General features: G+C 41.1%; 1 protein-coding gene across 1 annotated transcript in view; it reads right to left on the minus strand.

The window, feature by feature from the left end:
- The window catches only part of LOC137892755 (vertebrate ancient opsin-like), a 51,578-nt gene that overhangs the window by 21,388 nt on the left and 6,502 nt on the right, over positions 1–23,688 (minus strand). The window contains exon 2 of the mRNA XM_068738118.1: positions 21,375–21,703. Within this exon, the coding sequence (XP_068594219.1) occupies positions 21,375–21,703 (329 nt within the window). The remainder of the gene's footprint in view (positions 1–21,374; positions 21,704–23,688) is intronic.

Genomic DNA, 23,688 nt, shown 5'->3' on the forward strand with positions numbered 1-23,688 from the left:
CAACTTATTTCAGTATTTCAACAATTCCAGCAATTTTCTTCAATATAAACTAGATCAAAATACTGTGTTGCATGACATTAGCTACAAAAAATGTATTTCGGTCACAATATATCCTGTTATGGTTTAAATAAATGTTCATGTTTGAGCACCAGATGATCCTTATTTGGAGGCAGTGGCCGAAAGGGAAAACAGCAGTTTATTTAAAAGCACGAACAACTCCAAATATGGGCTTTGGTGTAATTAACATTGTGGACCTTCAGGCTCAGTAAGCATTTTGTGTTGATGTGGACGTCCTCTCTGAAGCTGTACAGACACACTGGTGAGATTAGCTGCTTTTTATAGCATTATGTTTACGGGTTATCTGTCTGTACGTACCACTCCCATGACTGTGATGTCTCAGGAATGCCTGGAAGTAATATCTTCAAATTTGGCACAAAAGATGATGATGATGATATAAACGGCAAGTTGACCGGTTGGCGGAGGCACACAACCCCAAGGCGGTAATTCAAATTATAGCAGTGTAATCTCAACAGCTTAATATTGGTGATAGAGCTGCAAGCGGTTGAATAGAATCTGAACCAGCATTGTTTTCTTCCAGTAAAATAGTTGGAGTTGTCCAAGATGGATTTTGAGATTGTAATTGTATTATATGATGATATTATGATTGATGATGACATGTTAGCAATCTGATGATCTAATCTAATAACCTTGGTTAAGAGGGTATCTTTTCAACTTTCTTAGCTGAAGTTTAGAGTTTTTGATACCAGGCCAGCAGGCATAGTGAAGTCCCCAGTGTGGAGGACAAGTCACCTCCAGCATGTTGCAAACGCACAGAAAATGGTTCTGCAGGTGGATGGAGGAGATAGTCTGACAGCAGGGCTCAAGTAAGTAAGTTTATATTTCAGAAACTGTTCAGTCAAGAACTGTAGTGTCACCATGTACTAAGCTTTATTTCCCCACAGCCTACAATACTCTAATTTATGTCTGCTTTGTTATCAGACAGTTTCTTCCTCACAGTTTCATATCCAAGTCCAGATGTTCCGGTAAAGAGTCTCATTTCTCTCTCTCTCTCTCTCTCTCTCTCTCTCTCTCTCTCTCTCTCTCACTTTATCAAATCAGATTGTGTAGGGCTGTGTATTGGCAAGCACATCACGATATGATTTTTACATTTTACTGAAAATGTAAAAATAGAGCTGAAAATACAACTTGCTGTGTACCACCTGGATAATCTTAATATGTACATCACATGTTGATAACTCAGCGGACAAATTGCATCAAAACTACTTCAAAAGGTATTTGCATTGCACATAGTCACTCGGCATTGAACACACTGAACTGAAATTATATGAAAATAAAGTGCGTATTGTATTGTCATTGTGTCACTGAACACTTTTTTTTTTTTACTAAAATGCACTAAAATCACAACTTCATTTGAAAATAAGATACATACTGTATTTTGTTATTTTCTCCCTGACCACTCTTAATTTACATGTAGATGCTATGAACATCATATGAAATATGAATATGATTGTCAGTTCAGTTTTCAGTTACTCTGCCTTATTACTGCCTGTGGGACTCTGGTGCATTACCTCACGTCTGCAAAACACGTGAAACTAGTTCCGACTCCTCAGAGATGTGTGACGTAATCGGAACATAAGACACGGCGGTCTAGTCGTCCACACATCGCACTTCGGGGCTACTCTCTCTGCAGGGGGGAGCGATGTTTTGACACGTTTTGTCACCTCTTCGTAAATCCTGGGCCACATCCTTCATGTGTGGATTTTTTACTTTATTGTTTTTTTTTTTTATTTCTGTTCATTCACTAATATCATGAAAAAGCAGATTGCAAAACAATAATAGCATTAAACACAAAAAGAGTACTTCTTAGTCAGAAAACAATAACGACTGCCAGTGTCTCCGATTTTACACCACCATCACGCCAGATGCCCCCAACCCCCCTCCCCCCCCCCCCCTCATACTCTAAGTATTCTTAATGAATCCACATAATCACTTAATTTTGAGTCTTCGGACCGGCTAACTGGATTAAATGGATGGAGTGGGCGGTTGCCAGACCGGCTGCTAAAAATCACCTCAGCCCTGGGAAGCTGGAGGCGGTTGGTACCTTTCTGCGCCTCCCCCAGCTGCTGCCTGCCCTCCTTTTTCCGTCTGCAGCAGCACCAGACTCTGACTATTACACTGTGAGATTGGTGGTGGCGGCGATGCGACAGAAAGCAGGCGTTATGAGCCAGACATGGGGGTGAGAACATTCAGGGGAAGATGTAGGGGGAGTGGAGAGACTGAGATAGTTTTATAGTTTGAGAAGTGAAAGTGCACAGGAGGAAGGAGTGGTGCAGCAGAGAGAAATGAGAAAAGAGAGGTGGGAGATTGTAAATCGCAAAGGAGAGAAATGGAGGCCGATAGGGAAGAGCTGCATGCAGGCATGATTTAAAACGCATTGCTGTGGCTGGAGAGTCCTGTTGTAGTCAATGGCAATCGGCAGACTCTTAAGTTCCCCCTCTCCTGCTTTTAACTCTCTGTCTTCATTTTGGCCAGTTGTTGTGGGAGTTTGCTCTAAGTTGTAATCAGCATCTAAGCCTTCCAGCTTGCCAGCATTGACCTGGCTGAAGAGAAACCAGTTAGACAAACATGCACCTTCAAACTTCAAATACAAGGTTGTCATATAAGTGCACCCAGCTAAGCAATCTGAAACAAATAACCTTCTCCGACTGTCTTCTTAAGCGTCCCCTTAGAGGCTCTTAGACAAAACGCAGACCCAACCTAAATCATTTGAGGCAATTAGTATCGACCTAGGCCTGTCACAATAATTACAATATCCACTTATCATACAATACAGTGTATATGGACATGACCTCAATAATTACACGTTATCAACTTATTGTACCATATATGAACATAAACTTTATCATGTTTGCTGATATCGGCTGTTATTTTTACACGTTACCCAAAATAAACCGCAGGGATTTCCCTACCATAATAAGACTTTGGCATTGAAACCAATTTTGCATATTTTTGTTAATGGAGCCAGAGAGTCCAGGATAACTTTGTGCGAGAATGCACCATCAACACTCGTGAAACTCCTGGAAGACAACTCGACACCACCTCAGCCAAGAAAGAAAGATTAGAAGTAACTTTCTGAGTGCATTTACTGTACATTCTGACTCCGTATCTCCTTCTATCCTTTTACTGAAAGTTCTGCAAGAGTCTTTAAGTCGGCTGCATCTAACTTTGAAAAGCTGCAAGCCAAAAACGTATCTAGTGACTGTTGGATGTGACTAAAGTTATGTGGAGAGGAACAAAATAAGAGATATATGATCTGTTGCGGGCAATTTTCCCTTAGAGTTAATTTAATGAGGTGGAAACTTCTAATGCGACAGCTCACTAACCCTCATAAAAACTGATTCCTCCGAACTGACTTCTTTATCTGATCATTTATTAAACACAAGCATTTCATGTGTCTCTATTAAAAAAAACTATCCTTCTGACTGAAAGCCAGTGCTTTACAAGACCTACAGGGATTGGAACTGTAATAAACGGGGCTCATTTTGTTTCAGGCGTCGCCGTAATTGCTGAATATTCACAAGCTTTAAAAAGCGAAACCTTGTTGGTGTCCGTTTGGAAGGTTCCTCTGTATGATCTTTCCCCCGTCGGCGGGGCTGTGACAGCTGAAGCTGCAACACAATATCAAAGCTAAGGTTGGATTCTGGTACCAGAACATGAACGCCTCAGAAAGCTACATCCTCACCAATCTGATCGCACTTTTCACCCTTCCATCATCTCCCCCCCCCCACACACTCTACCAGAGGGTGGGGGGGGAAGTGCAGTCACCGAGACAAGATGTTCAACTGATGCTGAGAGTCATATTAAAACATGTCAGCGATTGTACGAGAGACATCTCTCCTCTGATATGACTTACTTGAAGTGGTTGAGAGAGAGAGGGGGGGGGGTTCTTGAAGCCAATCGGCTGTACACAACTCCAGTCTTTTGCTGACGGTGCTTTGGGGCTTGCACACAGATACACACACACACACATACTGTACAGGAATACACTCAGATGTATGCTTTCCCTCTGCATGCAAATACAGTCTCAAGAACTAAAAATAGACACCCAGATGTAAAAACAAACATATAGTAGTAGACTCAAAGAGAGGATTTCTATTTTAACTCTCATCTGGGCACCCAGACAAATAGACACACACACACACACACACACACACACACACACACACACACACACACAGAAACACACATCGCCCAGGAGGGAAAAGACACGGGCACAGCACTTTCGACTGGCTTGTTTTGTCTCAGCATTCCAGCTCCTGAGTCGGCCCGGGTGTTCTGCCAGCGCAGTTGTTGGCCGCTAAGCATGATTGATCACAGAATTTGTGTCTGCCGCATTAGTCCTGTACACCACCAGCCTCCTGTGGCCTGCCAAACACTATGCCTGCCTGCCGCCCATCAAAGGGCCTCTCTCAGCAAGAATCCTCAACGCTTCGCTGAGTCGCTTTGCAAACACTCACCGTCCCCCTCCTCCCAACCTTTCCGTATCCCCCGCCGTTCCTTACCTCCTCCTGCCCCCATCTCTTCCCCCCTCGCCGCCGCTTCGAGGCGTCTGCAAGGTCGCGCAGAAAAGGAGGCACGGGTGTAACTTTTTATTGAATGAGGGAGAGTCAAGTAAATCTGTCGAGCGCTGGGGAATAAGCTTTACCAGCTGCTTTCTACAGACAAACAACTTGTAAGGGAGGGAATCGGTTATCAAATTGAGGGTGAGGCTCTGTCGGGCTGTCGGGGGAATTCATGAGCGGATGCTGTGAATGCAAGGTGCATTTGGGTACGCTGAGATCGAGTGCCAGGACATTCATTTTCATTTGGAATAACAACACTTCGAGTTCCTAAGGGAGAGGGGAGCAGTGCAGAGGCAAATGTGGAATTGACTTGTTGAACTGTAGACCTAAAGGGCTTTTTTTTCCTGTTTGATTGCTTTTGGTAACATCTGAAGATTCTTCCTCCTGCAGCTCTAAAGGAACTCAAGATTCAAGAGGGGGGAAAAAAAAAATCAGGAGACCAATGTTTTCATCCAATGCCAGAGGTCCTTATAGAGTTCACCAAATACAGAGAACCAAATTAAATATGTCCGTTGGCTGTGAGCAAGTTGTCAAAAATGAGTTCATAGCAGCGCTTCCACTCGCCAGCTTTCGTCAGACACCAGTGACATATTCGGCATTAGATCCTGATTCCAAAATAGTCTGTATGAATCTCTAAATTGAAGAAAAGAACCCCGCCAGATTTTAATTTTATATAAGGTGGAAATGTGTGGTGAAAAAAATGTCACTTCACTGAACTAAAATGACCCTTTTCAGACTTTTATTTGTGTGACAGGCTTTGTTTGAAAAGTTTTGTTCCAGTTCCACTTCTCATTTAACGGGTTTGAGTTAGACTCGATAGCTGGTTGGCTCAATGAAACACAAGTAGACTGACACAGGCATATGCAGTCGCACAAAGACGGATTTAAAATCATGCATCTGATCATCTGGACACTTTCACTAGAGCAGAGCTTCAATGGTTAATTGAATAAACGAGAGAAATTGCTCGGCGGTTAATGCCTTACATTGCACCAAGCCTTCTTCGACAGCATGAACCTTAAGTGTTGGCACCTGCGATACAACGGTGGTGTGAAATGTGTAAATGAGGAAACTGGCATCAGTGAGGAATATGTAAGGTGGGTTCTGTGTAAAGTTCAAGCTTTCTCTGACAGGCTTTGTTTGATGACTTGTTCCATCTGTATTCGCACACAAATTGCCAAAGACGCACAATACAGAGAAGTCTGGCAGCACCTCGCAAACGGAGACGACTAAATGACCTCAGTGAGTTTTCCAGGAGTCCATTTCAATGATAACTTAAAATTGTAATACAATTTGCATTTAATGCGATCAAATCCTATAATGTAATAACTTGCCCAATAGTGTATTGAAATGTCCTGACTGATTTTGTAATAACATTTTTACTGATAATTTAATAGCTTTCAAGTGGGGCAACTGATGATGCAATCATTTTGACAGATAATGTAATGATGAAAGTAAAAGTGTGTTTTATTTCCTCTGAAATTTTAAATGTGTAAGTATACAACATGTATACAGTAATACTACTATTGTCATGTTAGACTACTGAGTGGATCCTAGATTAGACATCATCAGAAGATGAGAAAAGCTGCAGAAGATGGCTGACAGGACACAATCCATCGATGAAGGCAAAACACTCGATGCAATCTGACGTCGACAGTGATTCTCATTGAATCCTTTGTGTCGGCTGAGCTTATGAAATGTATGCATTTACAAAGGGTTTCAAATCAAATTTGAGATAAAGAAAGAAGTAAAAAAATATTTTAACTTTTACTCAATTGCACCCCCACATATTCTAGTTTTAAAGAGCGGCCTGATCAAAAACTGCTTTAACTTGAATATCATTTCTGAGTACTTTTTACGCCTCGGGTGATTTATTTCCTGATAATGCAAAGTCACGTTTCGTTGACAAATGATTCTGTCAAATTTATGTGAGCGCACGGCCTAATTGTTTCAGCGACTGCGGAGCGCCTGTCAAAGCAATAAGCCTCATTTTGAAAAATAATAATTGTGAGCTAGGCAATTCATTCAATTATGTTACTTACTGGTGCAGAATTGCAATCGCCTTTTCCACAATTATTATTATTGTTCAAATGAGCTTCATTGTTTTGACACGCGCTCAAAATCAAAGCGGCAAAGAGCCGATCCTGATATCCTCGTCTGTAGTTTGGGTCAAGCTCAGAAAATACTGGACACCTATAATTCTCAAAACGCAGTTCAGCAGTATCCTGGTGACATCAGATGTACCGCCGACTTTATTATCTATTCTATTTGCTCAGACTTTGAAAAGCAAGCAGACATTATTTACATGAGTACTCTCATAAACTTCTAACACCCTTACAGACTTCCCCGTACCATAGGCTGTAAACTGTGTATTCAAGCACATAGGTGCAGAGAAAGACCGTTTTATTATGTATTTGTGTTTCATCAGTTAACAGCAGGGGCTAACGGCTCATTACTCAGTGTGTCCTAGATCTGCCTAAAATACTAACACACACACACACACACACACCTTACCAGGAGGATTCCCCTCTATATGGTTATAAACACATTCAGTATGAATTTAATTGATTGTCCCAGTATGGCACCAGTTTAACGTTCCAACAGCAAATTCATTATCTCCATAAATATTTAATGTGATTATAGTGAAGAAAAAAGGCAATTAGCCAAGATGCAATCCTAGAGATGTGAAGATTTGCATTTTACTCCAGCCAGAGGATTACAAAAGATGTTCAGTGTTCCAATGTTGTATATTAATTTAATGCCCTCTCTACTGCACACGCGACCCTGCATGTTCCTTTATTGTGTTATGACTTGTATCACTTGGTCATGATCAATCATGTGGTACAACTTGCAAAGAGTGGAGAAAAAAAGAAAGTGGTCAATCTTTGAAAGTTTAATTATTTTTGCAGACGCGCTGCAAGGTAGACGATCGTATCAAGGGCCGTGTTCACATAGTATCTAGTCTTACAGTGAGACTCCTCCTAACTGGAGTTGAGCGTTACTGAGAGCTTCCTCTTAAAAACCGTATTCACAAAGCTCCTGAGAGCAACTTTCACTATTTCAACTGATTGAACTCCAAAGCTACGGGAGGGCCCCAGTTAGACCTTGCTGCTAGTGATCGGTGGAAAAGTGACCTAGCTGTGTCAGTGAAATGAAATATTCATCAGTACACAGGAGTGCTTTATCTCTGGATTTTCCAAAAGGCTGATACAAGGCAGGCGCTACACAAAAGCACATTTTAGTGATTTAGGAGTCCTCTGAAACCCCTTTTAACTTCTGTCAGACTGAGGAGCTGGGAGATTTAGCCCGGAAAATGCTTTGTAAAATCCTCTGAGACCCAAAACCATGGAGTCTTAAAGTTACAACTGACTCACCTTCCATTTAGTTTCTCCTAACTCATGCAGTTAGGAGCTACTTTAAGCCTTGGACTGTTTTTGTGAATATGACCCCATATTTATATAAGCAGCAAATTAGCTAACCTAGCTCCCAAGTACAAACTAGGTACGAAAGCAGAGGGCAAATTACAGAGCTTGAAATAATTAGTTGGAAATGGGAATCTCTAGCTAAAGTCATCATTTCTTTAAGCATACAACATGTAGTAGGGAGCGCCGGGGAACAAGTGAACATGTGAAAATAGGGCAGGAGCAAAGCTCAAAGCAGTTATCTCTGGGCGCTGCCCCATTTCCAATACAGAATCCTCAAGAGGTGCGTTAGATTTACATCCCGAGGAGAAGCACAGACGGGGCGGAGACAGGACAAGCACACAGTCTCATCACAGCGGGCATCCGTCCTCAATAAACCTGCGTCCTGTTAAAATGTGGTTGACTGCTGTGATTTCAAAGAACGCAACGCTGTTTAGCACTGCTTTGCTGGACCAACAAGTGTAAATGCATGCGTCTCGGCCAACAGAGAAATGCTGCTACGCTCGACAGACAGATGGCTGCAGAGGCTGGCGGTGCCAGATGAGAGGCGGTCTCACATCCAAATACCCCAATTAGGCCATTGCTTATTGGGTCAGGACAGGCGGAGAGCCTCAGTGTGTGAGCAAAGAGAGAAACAATGGCTACCGTATGCAGAGCACTGCCTTTTCTCACAAACACACATAAGAGAAAAAAAAAAGGCTTTTCTTTCCAAGCTAACTATTGGCAGATATTAGTTTTGTCAGATGATAACCGTTCCCTGATGGTTGTTATTATCTATATTTAATTAATTGCTTGAGTCGAACAAATTCAAACGTTGGTCTTGCTCTGCATGCCAGTGTCTGTACGATTTAGGTTAAAACCAAAGACGGCTCCATAACGAGACGTAAGACATCATCTTAAAGAGACAAAAAGCTGACTGTGTTTCCAGATAGACAGCGTGTGTCCTTGGCTCTGCTTGGGACACAAGAAAATGAAGTATCATGTTTTGACTCAATGAGATCACGTCAGTCATTTTCAGGCTCGCTATAATAAGCTGTGTCCCAATTCAGAGCTTTAAGATTCAATTCAAAATTAGTTGATGGTTGGTGACTCGCCACCAACTCAGGTTTTCCACTTTAGAGCCAGGTATGCTACTCGCCCATTCACTACCACAACCTCTATACCCTTACTTTCTAATCTTGCAACATAAAACGAACTTCTAGAGGAATATTTAGATGGTTCACTGTTGATATTAATCCCTCAATTTACTCATTCATTCCAACATGAAAGATGGCCAACTGAGAAATGTTAATATTACATCAGCTTGCTGCCTGTGCGATTTCCTAGTCTGTCCCAACTCTTTTGTTTTGTCTTTGTCTGATACACTTGTATCAAACAAATGTAGTTATCATTAGCATATCATTTAGATTAGTCTTGTTTTTGACATGATATGTCAACAAATATTTGTCATCATAGATTTTATTAACGAAATTAACACTGCTTTGTATTGTTTGCAGCTTTCAGTTAAATCTATTGGACACTGATAACTTGTTAACTGTTGTGTTCTGGCAGCCTTTTCAAATCCATTACAGAGAAAATATATCAGTTGACCAAGAAGATGAACATAAATATGGTAAATATGATAATCACTCACTGGTTTATAAAGTTAATTTACATGAAAAGAAGACGAATGACACACACCTTCCTGCATTGGCTCTGAATGAAATGTCCTGCAGAATCAGACTAATACATTTAACTCAAGAATACTGGGCTGACACGGTAGTATTGTAGGACACTAACACACACAATTATTCAGAGATCTATTTAGTAGTATGATCCAGCCACACTGCATAACCACAACAGCTATGTTGTGAGTATTTTCCTCCTGTGGTTTATGGTTTGTAAGTCACTTTGATGCCTCCACTTTGATTTTCTCTTGGGATGCCAACATGAAAGCTTACAAGTGAAAACAACTGGGATTGATATTTTCAGATCTTTCTGTCCCAGAGTGCTCTGGAAGCAAATGCAATGGGAATTAGGAGATGGATCCGTTCGTTTGTATTAAATTATAAAATAGCTACAACTTTGTGATTCTGTTTAGGCCAGCAGAGAAGGCTTAGCTGGCCCTGACGGCCCACCACCGATAAACGCTGTGCGACCATAGTTCTGCTCTCTGCAGACCGTCAGGATGCCTTAACAGCCGATGAGCTGGACATCTTCACCTGTGATTTCCCCAGACATCAAGGATGAAGACCACTGTGACGGGGCTCTCCTTCCTCCGCTTTGGGAGCACTGGAGGCTGATGATGAGGGATACTAAGCCCCGAGTTTGTGGCTTTCTCCGTGGCCAGGAGCGCTGCAGCAGTGACTTTGTTCTTCTCGGGATCATTTACCCACCGCCAAGGCTAGTGGGTTCGGATCGGATCACGGATCCGAGTCATGCCGATAGTAATTGCAGATCATTGATGATCCATATTGGCAGATCCCTTTGTTGTTTGGTCTACAAGGCTCCAGAATATTTTTCTTACCACCGTCCCAAAAATCATTTCAACAGCTCTGAAGTCAGTGTAAAGCATTCAAAATCTTATCCTTTTACTTTGTTATAGTAATTTACAGTGTTTTTTTTTCTTCATAAAGGCACACAATTCAAATGATAAGAAAATAAAAGATTGTATTTTTATTGATGAAAACAAATCTTGTCATTAGTAGTTTTAATAATGTATTATTAGAGCTAATGTAAACAGGTCATAATTCATCTCTAATATCTATTTATGTTGTTGTGAAAACATCTCCTTCAAACGACTGGATGTATGCAACACTACATTTTAAGAGGTTTCACATAAACACATCCTCATAACATCGCCCAATACTCATTTTCACTGAACAGAGCCTGAACACACCGTTAGCTCTCCTCCTGTCAATTTAAAGGAGGGAGGATCTGTATGGATCACGGATCGACGATGGTCCTTTACACCACTAGCCAAGGCCCTTTTTCATGAAATGCTGATCTAAATTGGGAGCAGAACTATGGTTGCACAGAGTTTATGTGTTGCACGTGCAGACGTAAGAGAGAGGAATTAACCTAATAGCAACAGCTCTTAGAGGGCTACGCCTATACTCATAGAATTACAATATGTAACTAACGTTACCGGGTCATTAATGCACACAGGAAAGCCTTTGTTTCATTTAAAACAATATGGACATTTGAGATTTGTGGGTCAGTAAAGTAGCTCTTCCTCTCTTTCAAAAACGTTCACCTTGCCTTTTGTCCTGCAGAGTCAATATAATGGGTTAAGACCATGTTGAATTATACATAATCTTTTAAAACCATGGGAACAGTGCAGCGAACAATGCAGTACTCTCAAATATTACCACTATGATTGATTATCTTGCTCCTGTTTCAGCAGAAGGTCAATGAGGGACATTCACTTGGAACTAAAGATAAAAACGTCTTGTACTATATTACTTCTACACTTATAATATCACCCAATATCCAGGTTTAATACATTATGTATAAGAAGTGGTTCTGGGGCTGGCATCACATGAGCACACCTTAATTATGAATTAAACTGATGATACATCCTCCTGCCGGCTTTAAGAGGGGGTCTTGCGACTCTGAAGGAGTTTAGTTTAACCTCGCTAAGAGGCAGCGCATGCTTTCAGTGTCAATTAGTGCAAGTGTAGTGCAACACACTTTTGCACATGACATGCAATTAGATGAAAGTCCTTCCTACGTTTACTAATAATTATTCATGTGCATAATATACATACTTAACTGAGATTTAGATATAACTTCTGGGGATTGAAAACAACGATTCATGTTTTAAATGGTCAGAGGCTAGCTAGAGGTTTCCTAAGATAATAGACTCTGGACTCTAGTAGTTTTGGGGTTTTGGACAGAGTGGCCTGAAGTCAATGACCTCCGTTTAAGAGCTAGGGTCGACTCTGGTCCGACTCTGGAGATGTTCTTGTCTCTGAGGACACTGCAACTGACCCTCTGGTCCATGCGAGGGCTACTGTCATACGTCAAATAACATCTGCTGATGCACAGAGGCTCCTCCTGGTTTTATTGCCACATAAACGATGACCACCTTGAACTGCTTTAAACATATAAACGGGACTGCAGCTGCTGATGAGCACATTATCATTTTTACAGTTCAAACCAGGTTATACAGCCGTCCCATTACATTAAATAATTATCTCAGGTTTTCTTCTGGATTTTGAAGGTTGGCTGCACTTTTGACCATAATTTGGACGAAGCACCTCCATGAGGTTATCAATTAAAGTATCAGCAAGGTCTAGTTGATGGAGTTTCACAGCTTGGATGTTAAGTGCCGTCTGCGTCTAATTGTATTATGTCCACAGATTGGTAGTGAGGGGTTGGCATTATGTCAGGGATCCCCAAGTACTTGAGATGTGCTTAAGTCAGGCTGGCATTTAGTCACGCCTTAACCCGAAAATTATTGTTCTCAGGAATCTGAGAATCTGAGTTTTTTGTTTTCTATGAAAAATGGTCAAATTTGATGAGGAAGTGTTTATTTTTAAACAATTTCTTAATTGTATTTACAGAACAAGTACTGTTTTGTAATAAATACCGCATACCGGGATGTAAAATCACATGTATCGTAATAGAAGAATCTGGTCGTATTGTCCACCCGTTTCACTGAGCAGGTCGATCTGAGACACGTGGGTATGAATGACCAGGTTCATCCCAAACTCAAACAATCTCCACAGAATCTAACACTCACTGGGGGTTTGTTTTCTTTGCTCTGTTGCCTAGCAAAAAAGTTAACTCTACTGGATATTCAGCTTTTGTGTCAGTCGGGAACCCAGGACCAGATGGAGCATTTGATGATATACACAGCATTCCTAACAAAGGCTTCCCACCTCGTTTTGTTTTGCTTGTTGTCTATGCACAAATAACTAGTTGCTTTCAGATGTCAACATATTTCTCATGTTCTTCCATGTTTTTTGGAGAGGCGATTAGGGGCGGAGATGGGATGCGAGCTAGGAGAGCTAGGAGATGGAGGAAGAGTATTAGAGGAAGAGGGCTTAGAAAAGAGTAAAAAGGCAAATAAAAAAAGCTTGAAGCAGTCTCTGCAGACAGTGAAATGAGCCATCGTACTGTGTGTTGCGCACAGATTCAGAATAATAAGCCACTGATTTGGACAATGAGAATGTGTGGAGATGTGAGTGAGAATGAAGAACACGCACAAGTAAGATTAGCATAATAGCCCAAAGACTTGTCAAAAGTGGGGAAACGGAGTTGGAGATGGATGCTCAGAGGGCAAAGGGAATGTAGAGAAGAAGAAAAACAAGGACCCAGCGATGAGCAAAGACAAGGCACTTGTAATACGAAGAGAACAAGGGCTTCATCCTGCAGCCAGTCTGAGAACTAATTTGTGCTCGAAGTGCTCAGCTTCCTTTCGCGCAGCAGCTGTAACCTCTAGCATCTCCCCACTCGCCCACCGAACTCGTATCAAGCAAGCATGCTGGCAATTTTCATCCCAAGAGTTGCTAATAAGAAGTGTTTTCACAGCTGCATCTCCTTCTCGTTGCTGTCATGTTTCTGGCGTGTGTGTGTGTGTGTGTGTGTGTGTGTGTGTGTGTGTGTGTGAGAGTGTGTTTTAGTCACACATTTTTGTGGTGAGGAACATCAGGGGCCCTAATGTGAAAAAATAAATAAACACCGACAGTAATCTGTTGAAGCGGCACATTTGGACGTGAGCAGCAGATTTTTTTTTTGTAATACGTTACCAGAGAGACAGAGCCGGTATTATACTGACGAGCCTTTCACTGTGGCAATTTTGGTAATGTAATCCTCTTGACATTAAAACAATTAAAATGAAAGAATCTGCCAGGAAGACATGACTCTTTGTGAAATGTTGGAAATAGTGTGTAGACAGTAGTGTGCCTTTCAGATGCACATGTAGCCAAGCAGGTTTGTAACACATGCTGAGGTTCATGCTGTCACTTGCCTCAGATCTCACTCCCCGTCGAAAAGTCCCTAATATTTAGTCTGCTGATGATTGGACAAAATATTGGAAGTACTTCACAGTATATTGAAATACAATTCAACAATGCCACAGACTGCAGCCTCCAAATTGTTTGATTAACAATTCTCTAAAATTGTTTGAACTAAAATGTAACATTAAAACGTTTTATGAAGATTTTATCAGGTATTAGACGGCATTAGTTTTAGCTAGATCTACAAATACTTGTTTGAACTGTAAATATGTGAACATGATGGTTTCCTAACATGTGTGTTCCTCTGGAGAGTTTGTTTTTATTATGGCATGTATTAGCTATTCATTTTCTGTTGGTTGACTAGTTGATTCATTTGATATTTGTTTCAGCTTTAATAAATATTGGATCCCCTCTTAAGGTAATATTTAATTTTTAATGTTGGCGAAGGGATGACTCAGCCTCGTTGTTCACACTCATGGATATTGTATATATAGTATAGTGTGTGTGTGTGTGTGTGTGTGTGTGTGTGTGTGTGTGTGTGTGTGTGTGTGTGTGTGTGTGTGCGCGCGCTGCAGCTTGCACCACAGTCACTAGTCCAAACAAATGCATTGTTGAAAGCAAGAGATAAGAACTTGAATAATCACAAGTGCAGCAACAAAGATATGATTCTTTTACCGGCTTCTCACCAATGGGCCTTTCCCACTGTGTTTGATGGACTGTAATAGTGCTTCTCTTAGGAAATGAGAGAGATTGAGAATAAGTAATTTACAGTACTTTTTGGGGGTGTAATGATCCATTTATGAATTAATCAAAGATCCAATATCATCAATACAAAGTGCAAAACATTGATATATATCATCTTCTTTAAGATACGCTTTTATTATGAAATTCCCATGGCATGTCTGTTTCACCATTTATGATCTATTTATCTATTTTTTATTTTACACTAAATGGGACCATAACTTCGTAACGTCATGCTGTATTGAACAAGACTAGTGATTAAGACCATAAACTTGTCTTCACAATGTTTACTGAGGGAATAAATCATGTAAGAAGTAATCATTTTATCATCGACTTCCATACAATCTGAGTTCTTTTTGAAACCAGAGGTGTCGCCCCCTGATGGCCAGTAGAGAGAATGCAAGTTTTATGACGCTTCCACATTGGCTTCACTTTTCAGAGCCGGAGGTTGCCGCATAACATAAGCCACAACATCAGGTCAGGCTTATTTAAGGTGGGCTGACCTTTTAAGGTGGTCCAGCTATTCTCACTTTAGAGACAAGCCCCTCACCAGCATTGACCAGCAACAAAAAGGTTTATTTTTATTTAACAAAGACAGTTTTTTATTTAATTGTCTGGAAGAGCCCATTAAAAAAATGTTTTTCGTTGTCCCAACAATCGATATGGTATTGTGATGAAACCTGATCTCCATTAAATTCCCCCTCTAGTACACTCCCTGCCTATTTTTGCGAAGTATGATAGCAGCTGTAGAAGTTGGGCAAAAAAACTCTGCTTGTGACCAATGAAATTACCTCATGACCAGTGCAAGGTCGGTGCATCTGATGTGGGCCAGCACAAAATTAGGACCCCAGCAGTCACAGTCCATTTCTCTCCCCCTCCTCCCCTCCTTTTCTTCCTTTCATCTCTCTGCCTCCTTCACTTCCCCTTGATATCTTCATCGCTCTCCCTCTCTCCAGCTCTATATCTGTGTCACAGAGCCAACATGTTGGGGAAATGTGGTAGCACTTGAGAGTATCGCCAGATATCTGCAGGGACATATGAGTCTTATAATGAATTCAGACCAAGGGTAAAGATGTTGAGACAAGCGCTGGTTATCAAACTAAAGACTTTTAACCAAGGGCTAATTGAAGGAATGATTCTGGACAGAAGGTCTTTGGGTCAGGAAATCTAATGGCTCTGATGATTCATGATTCGACCCAACCCAGTTTATCAAAGCCATGGGTCATCACTTCAACCGCTGACTTATGCTTTCTGACCTCTGGTAACAACACAATGAAGTAGTAGTTAACCAAATACAAATAATCTAATTTTGTGTTTATTATCTTGATATCATCTGAAATATAAAGAGAGATACCAAATTATAGAAAAGTAGGTAAAAGCAATTCAAAGGACATCATACAAAATTATAGCCTAGTTTTGTATAATATGCCTTTTGTGGTCAAAAAACCTGCTCCATGATGTTTTTGCACTGCAAATTACATCCATTTGTTGTGCAATTTGTGTCACTTAAAACAAGGATGTTGCACCTGATTAGACTTTATAACGACGCATTAAATCCTCTTACACACAATATGTTGTGCTTACCTCTCAGGGATGATCAGTCAGATGTACTCGCACACAAATCAGTAAGCCTTTGAGGAATGAGGAATAGTATAGTATGTGGAGATATTTTTACACTAAATTGTGCAGCACAGCTGCTTTGGTTGAGACATTTATACTCGCTGATAAAATGCCCGAAGCCGTCTACTTTTCCAGCTTTATATTCCATATTTGTATTCCAGTATTAAATCAAAATGAAACAGTATACACAACAGATGGTGATGTGGATGGTGTGTAATTTGGTGGTCTGCCAGCAATTGAAGTCACAAAAATTGCACAAAACCAAATGGCACATTCAGCTGTTGCCCTGGTAAAGCAAACTGACGGAGTGACATGGTCCTGTTTCTGGGAGCTCTCTATTTAAAAGGAAAAAGAGGACGTCTAATGTATTCCTCCTAATCCCAACCCAGGCCATAACCACCTACACCATAACATGCTGTCCCTTATACCAAAATATGAACATGTACTGGACATGAAGCATTCGAGGCGTAGCCAATTTTATACATCTGAAGATAACAGCTGTTGTTTAATTAATTCATTGTTAATTTAACACATAAATATAGCAATGTTTATTGTGTTTGTAGGTCACTGTGTTCTTGATGCATGTTGCAGTTTAAGTGCCAGGGAATTGCTCCAACACAATATTTATTTATGAATTAAACCAAACCATTGTCTTACATTTTTTTTTTAATGCCCACGTGTTCTCATTGTAATACATTGAAAATGTGTGCTTTCACACCTTCAGTGACAGGTTCTAGGGTTTATATATATAGAGGAGTCTGTGGCTGGCTTGGATCGTATCAGTAAACAAGTTTACTGAGGTCCTCACACATCATGTTGAAGGGTCAAGGCGGCCGGCAGTGCAATGTAGCAGTTTGTTACATTGGGGTGAATAGATGGTGTGGCGTGCACACACACACACACACGCGGTAATACATTATGCATGTCAGTGTGCTGTAATTCATTCATTCATTCATTCATTTTCATTATTCTGTGTGCACAAAATGTGTGCTGTTGAATTAAAAAAGAGGAACACATTTGAAAATTGAGCATAACGCTTTACTGTCATGGAGTCGATACTTCTGTGATCATTCCATATCACATTGAACTATCACTGTTGTTGAGACTTTGACTAGCAAAGGGGCACAGAGTTTGTTTTTTTTGCTTGTATACTAGAGGCCAAAGGCATAAACAATAATCCAAAGAAGAGCTCTGACGCATTCATCCGTTTCAAGATTTGCCCTGACTGAAGTGCCTGTTTTAAAAGACAAACCCCTCTTTCACAGCTCCTGTCTTCTGCACTGATAAAGACCACAATTTCCCATCACAGAGAAATAAAAAGGAGATGACAACACTGACAGACTCTCTCAAGCATGCACAAGAAAAGCAGAGGTGAGCTCGGCCCGTGTGGCTGTCTTCTCCTTTCCTGTCTATCCGTCCATTTCTGTTGCTGTACAAAATGTCACATTCAAAGCTTCATATTCAAATGACGCTTTTAATGTCTGCCGTCATATTTCAGGAGCTCGTCACCCTAATTGTGCTTAGCCTATATTAAATGGAACTCACGGTGCTGTTAGATTACTGCTTACCTTGCATGGCAGCTGGATTTTTGAGTTGTCGCAAGATCACAAGAGAATCGCGGGATCACATATCACGCAGAATTTTCATCTCGTCAGGCTTGTAGTACTGCGCTTGTGTAAGACAGAGCACGGACCAATGAGCGTCCCCTGAGGAGCTGCTGGCCGCGACGGGCGTGGCTTAGTGTGCGAGGCGACACAGAGCGACAACAAATTTTTTTAAACTACCTATGCCTTTCCAAAAAGTTTCCAATGATGGCTTCTCAGATGGCTTCTGTGTAACAAACCAGGTTAAGTTGCTGCTATGGCGCGCCCCCCCCCCATCCGTTAATACAGGTGCGTGATCTCTTTGTGTGCGCCAAGCAGGCGGCCATACTGTTTTTTAACCTCAGTGAAATTGTGTTGTTTTTTTAAATGTTGAAAACCAACAAATATGGATTGTGAATATTTCATTATATAATGTTATGAATATGGAAGTGATCTATTTTTGTCAAAAGGAAGTTGACTTTTAGACTAAATGTTTGGATCACACAAGGTTGGAACATTCCTACACGGCCAACACTGCAATATAATTCTACAAATAGAATAATACTAATGGGATTAGTTGTTTTGCCAAAAAAAAAAAAAATTCACGTGACGCACATCAACCAACAACTTGATTTCCCCCATGTGAACTGTTCTGTTGAGCAGCACATTATTAGATAGGGGAGTTTAACTCTTTCAATGGACAAGTTGCGCAACCTCTTTTACATAATGTGACAGGAGAACTATAGCCTTTACATTACACAGCATTGTCAGTGGGAGAAGAACAACTCCGAAGAGCACGGCCGGTTATTAAAATGAGCAAAGATAAGGGATGCACATGTACTCCTGAACAAAGAAGGGATAAAGGATGAAAAAAGGGGGCAACGAAGCTGAAGCAGACATATAATAGATGTATGAGAGAGTTCGGAAGGAAGTGGAAAAAAAGGCTGGTAAAGGCTGACAGTAACGGAGAGAGAAAGAGAACTAAACACTATTACTTTCCCTCGCCTCCTTCTTAATCTATACAAAGAACTGAGTGTGTTTTCTGATGAGGAAACACAGCAAATAGATGAAGTGTGAGAGGGGACAAAAGAAGAAGAACAAAGTGAAACAAACTGATGCAAAATGATAAAGAAAAAGGGAAGAACACCGTACAAAAGGCCAAAGACAGGAGCATCACAACTAACTGTGTAATGGTGAAGACATGATGCTCACACAGTCTGAGTGAGTTGTAATCCTGGAAAAATAAATAATGCTCTCCGACCTGTTCTTGCAAACTGTGTGTGTGTGTGTGTGTGTGTGTGTGTGTGTGTGTGTGTGTGTGTGTGTGTGTGTGTGTGTCTCTTCGAGAGAGAGAGAGAGAGAGAGAGAGAGAGAGAGAGAGAGAGAGAGAGAGAGAGAGAGAGAGAGAGAGAGAGAGAGAGAGAGAGAGAGAGAGAGAGAGAGCTGCCTTCCACTCTGTCTGCCCTCTTATTCTTCCAGTCAGTAAGTGTGGGACAGTGTGTGAAAAACCAAACATCGGTTTCCTCATGCCACAGTTCACAGCCATGGTGGAAAGAGCAAACCCTTAAAAAGATTCAGTATATGATCTCTTGTCCTCCTCACTTCTACCGCTTAATATTTAATGAACATAATCTGGCCCTGTATTTATTTTGCGTCTCAGAATTTGTAGGAATCACGGTGAACATAGAACTAGGACTTCAATGACGTTTCCTACACTTACTATTAGCAAAGAGAACAGTGTGGCATGGATTTTTTTTTTTATTATGATGGCATCTTGTAGCTTTCTGACCGTTGTGGTTTGGCATATTAAGACAGAGTCACACATCCGTGAATGCAGGTGAGCACCCACCGGCTGCCGAAGATGCATGCTTCGCTACCAGAAGCGAATGTTTTTACGCCCCTTCGCCCGCATAGAATGGAAGTGAATGGGAAGCGATTGTTAATTTTCCGCATGTGTGACTTTAAGCTGTGGTAAAATTCTAAATGCAGAAAAAAAAACCACCATATTTTTATGTGTAGACCTTATGTGTGTATAGACAAATACTATACTCTAGGTTAAAGAGTTATCAAATTATAAATGCAAAAATTGGTGGAAATGATTTATTTTTGTAATGTTACCCAGTGCTTTTAAAAGATGAATCTGACATTGGTTATTTAAATGAATGAACGATTAGATGAATGAACCCAAGAGTTGCATGAATGCCGCTTGTTTCTCCATAATTTGATGCAGAGTGGTGGGAATGAAACATCTGAAGTGGTGTACGACCGACCAAAGTTGATTGATTACTGCAGAAAGTGTTGCTTTTCACAGAATCAAATCACGACTTTTTCAAAGCAATATTTTCCCTGTCACTGTGAGCTTGTGAGCACATTGTGTTACACAAAGTCAGCGCATGCTCTCTTTGAGACAGGTTTATTTAAATCTAGTCATTTAGATTAATGTGTGAACCAAATGTAATGTGTGAACCATCAAAATGTAGCTCCCCAGAGTCTGAATTTATGGACTTGCAGTGACAGTACGGATGATAATTGTAGTGCGATAAAACCACAGTTTATGGTTCATAACCGTAATTGCCTCTGCTATAAAACAGCCGTTTGAATGCAGCTGCAGGTTTTGGTTCACTGGTTCACAGCTTTCAGAAAAAAAGGTTTATCTACCAAAGAACCGAGTGGACAGAGCACTATAAGTTTTTACATGTATTTGCTCAACAACAAAAGTGAATGTTAAACACAACCCTGACTTATTACAACATATTAAGTTGATTCGGCAAAGCTGTTTATTTTCAGCCAATATTTACTCTCCTTTTTGCTCTATTACGTTTTTCCAACTCCTGAGGGAACTGGTTCACTAGCTAGTACTTTGTCTGTCTGCGGTTTGGTACAAGTAGTATACTGAGGGTTTTTTAGGGCTGAAAACAGCTGACTGCAGCTGATGGTAATGAAGTTTTATGAGAGCAAGAGTGAAACGAAATGTTACAGTTGCTGGATGTAAAACCAAAACAATGAGCTGAAAGACGCCACTCCATAGAGCTGAGAGGAACTGTCGAGTTGGATAATGGATCTCTATAGATTTGTATTTCTTACCATTTTGTATTATTATTGTGTTGCACTGAATCACCCTGCATGGGTGTGAATAGGTGAATGAGAGGCACATTGTAAAGCCCTTTGGATAAAAGCACTACATTTTGTCTTCTGCTGAGTTTCTGGCATAAAGGGAGACGATCTGTAATAAGGCTATACATTTAAAAAAATGGGAATATATTTAGATTTGTATGTGCCTGTTTTTGTGGTTTTAGTGTAGAAAATCCTGTCTCAGGTGACCTTTTAACACGACAGCCAATGTTGAAAGAGGAGCTAGACTTGTTTGTGCAGGTACTGAAGGTTTATTGGTGTGTCCCCCCCCCCGTCCCCATATTTCCTCACCTGTCTGATGGCACACAGAAGCTTCCCGTAGCAGTACACGATCACCAGGAACGGCACAATGAGGCAGAAGACAAACAGGCAGATGATGTAAGATATGCTATTCGCCGTCTTGGCCGTCCATTCGACAGAGCAAGTGGTCCCGGGACCCTCTGGGCCGTAGTGGCTCCAGCCGAAGAGAGGTGGCACGGTCCAGATGAGGGAGTAGACCCAGGACAGGGTGATCCCCAGGGAGATCTTATGGTAGTTGGAGGAGTCCGCCTCTGTAGGCGCCACCATGGTGCTGTAGCGCTCATAGGAGAGGACAGCCAGGGAGATCAGGGAGACGATGCCTACAGGGTAGACAGGGCACACGCATGCAGAGGTAACCATTACATCAGTGTAGATGTAGAAACACAAGTTCAATTCAATACACAACATTGTGCAGGTGTGTTCTTTCTTTTTATACCTGTACTTCACATTTAATGGGGCCATCAAATAGAGACAAAAATGCACTACCTGTCTAAATGTTTATCTATTCTAGCGAGGACAAACTGTGATATGAAGCTCTTTCTGAAAACAAAATTGCAGCTAAAAGGAGCTTAATTGTTTTGTACTTCAACCTAAGGACATGTTATGATTTTATAAAATGATAAAACTATAGCAAAAAGTGGTTGTGAAATCATCAAATATTTTTGTTTCAGCCGCCGGGTGCTTGCAGCACCATACACACTGCTGTAAATCATAAACAGCTGCAATACCTGTAGTGTCTCTGCATGACAGAAGCGATGCGGTGAAACACAACACAGAATGTTTTGAGAAGCTTTCTCGTCTTTCATTCTCTTTGCCTTTTCTTTCCCAGTGTGTCAGAGGCACGGCAGCAAGAACCTGGAGCTCAATGACTCAGTGTTCATGTTGACCCCTCAGTCTTTTATCCTGTTTTGCTATTTGGTTTGAAGCCATTATGAGCCACGAGGCAGTGCTTCATGCCCATTGATTTTCAGATGCAATGAAGCGAAGCTGAGCTGGATGCTCTTTTACCAGGCTTTTCAAGGTGCCAATGCCATGGCTGCCCAGCACGATCAATGGCTAAAGAGAAAAAGTGAGGATTTGAGAGGAAATGTAGGAGGGGGGGGGGGCGGGGGAGTTATAGCCAGTAAAACAGGAGGTAAACAAATTAATTAAGCTCTGTGATTTGAAGATGATGGTTCTGCAGAATGTTTTTGTGTCTGTCTGTGTGCAAATACATTGAACCCACAGCACGTACCCCCGACTGAGTCTCTTTGGCACAGCCTGGCATGCTTGTCTGTAGCCTCCAGATATTGTGATCATGTTGCTTTTTCTGCACAACCTGCTCAGCTCCCAGCTTGCATTAGCTCCGACGCTGCAATATTGCAAAGTCAGCACCGTTTTACAACAACCCTCTTGTGTTTCTGTTTAATCTCGGCTGACTGACTCATAGCAACCATCCCAAACATAATTCTTAGATCATTTGACAAAAGGCGTGTCTTTGCCCTATCTCATCCGAGTTATTCTGTGTCTGCACTCAGGAGAACTCACTTCTCGCAACAGGTGGCCTGGCAGATGTCAAGCTCAAATCCTGGTGATAGTTTGCAGCAAGGTGTCATCATAAACACGGGTGTAGTGCAATAGGAACGCTTAACTTTGAACTTGAACCACAATCTGATAGAAGCTGCCTTTGCTCCTGTATGTTTTAGAGCAGGAATATTTTTTTTATGGATTTGTGATAGGTCCATAAATGTAAACCTCCAGTATAGTACCGATCAACATTTCACTCAACATTCTGTATCAGTCAAGCTGCAGGAATGCGTAGACACTGCCCTGCGGCTGCTAGCTAACTTTCACTGGTGAAATTGATCTAACCACTGATTAAAGGGACTAAAAACAAACTTTCACAAGACTTTTCTTGTGACTTTTCTCACAGGAAAATAACAAAAACAAGTCTCATCAAGGTCCCTTGACCCACTCGCTCTGGAGCTTTTGACCACATCAAATGGTTTTCATCTGCAGATCAAAACTAGTCCTGAAAGTGCTCAGAATAATGGGATGTTTCACCATCTACAGTTCAATGACAACTAAGCAAACTTCCTCTGCAGATAATACTTTCAATCAATAATTCCAATATATGTCAATCTTCTTCTTTTTCCAAATGTAAGCTCTATGTACTTCACTGGGTTGTACTCATCGGGGTCATTTTTTTTACGTGAGGTAACGTGATGCCAGGGATTACACCTGTACTAAGAGTCAACAGTCTGGCGAGGCAGTATGAACGTAACTACAGCAAAAACACTCAATTTGTAAGTGATATTGACAAAGA

This window comes from Cebidichthys violaceus, unplaced genomic scaffold (assembly GCF_023349555.1).
Source record: "Cebidichthys violaceus isolate CVI_PGR_0920_01 unplaced genomic scaffold, fCebVio1.0.p SCAF_8, whole genome shotgun sequence".
NCBI classification, from domain to species: domain Eukaryota; kingdom Metazoa; phylum Chordata; class Actinopteri; order Perciformes; family Stichaeidae; genus Cebidichthys; species Cebidichthys violaceus.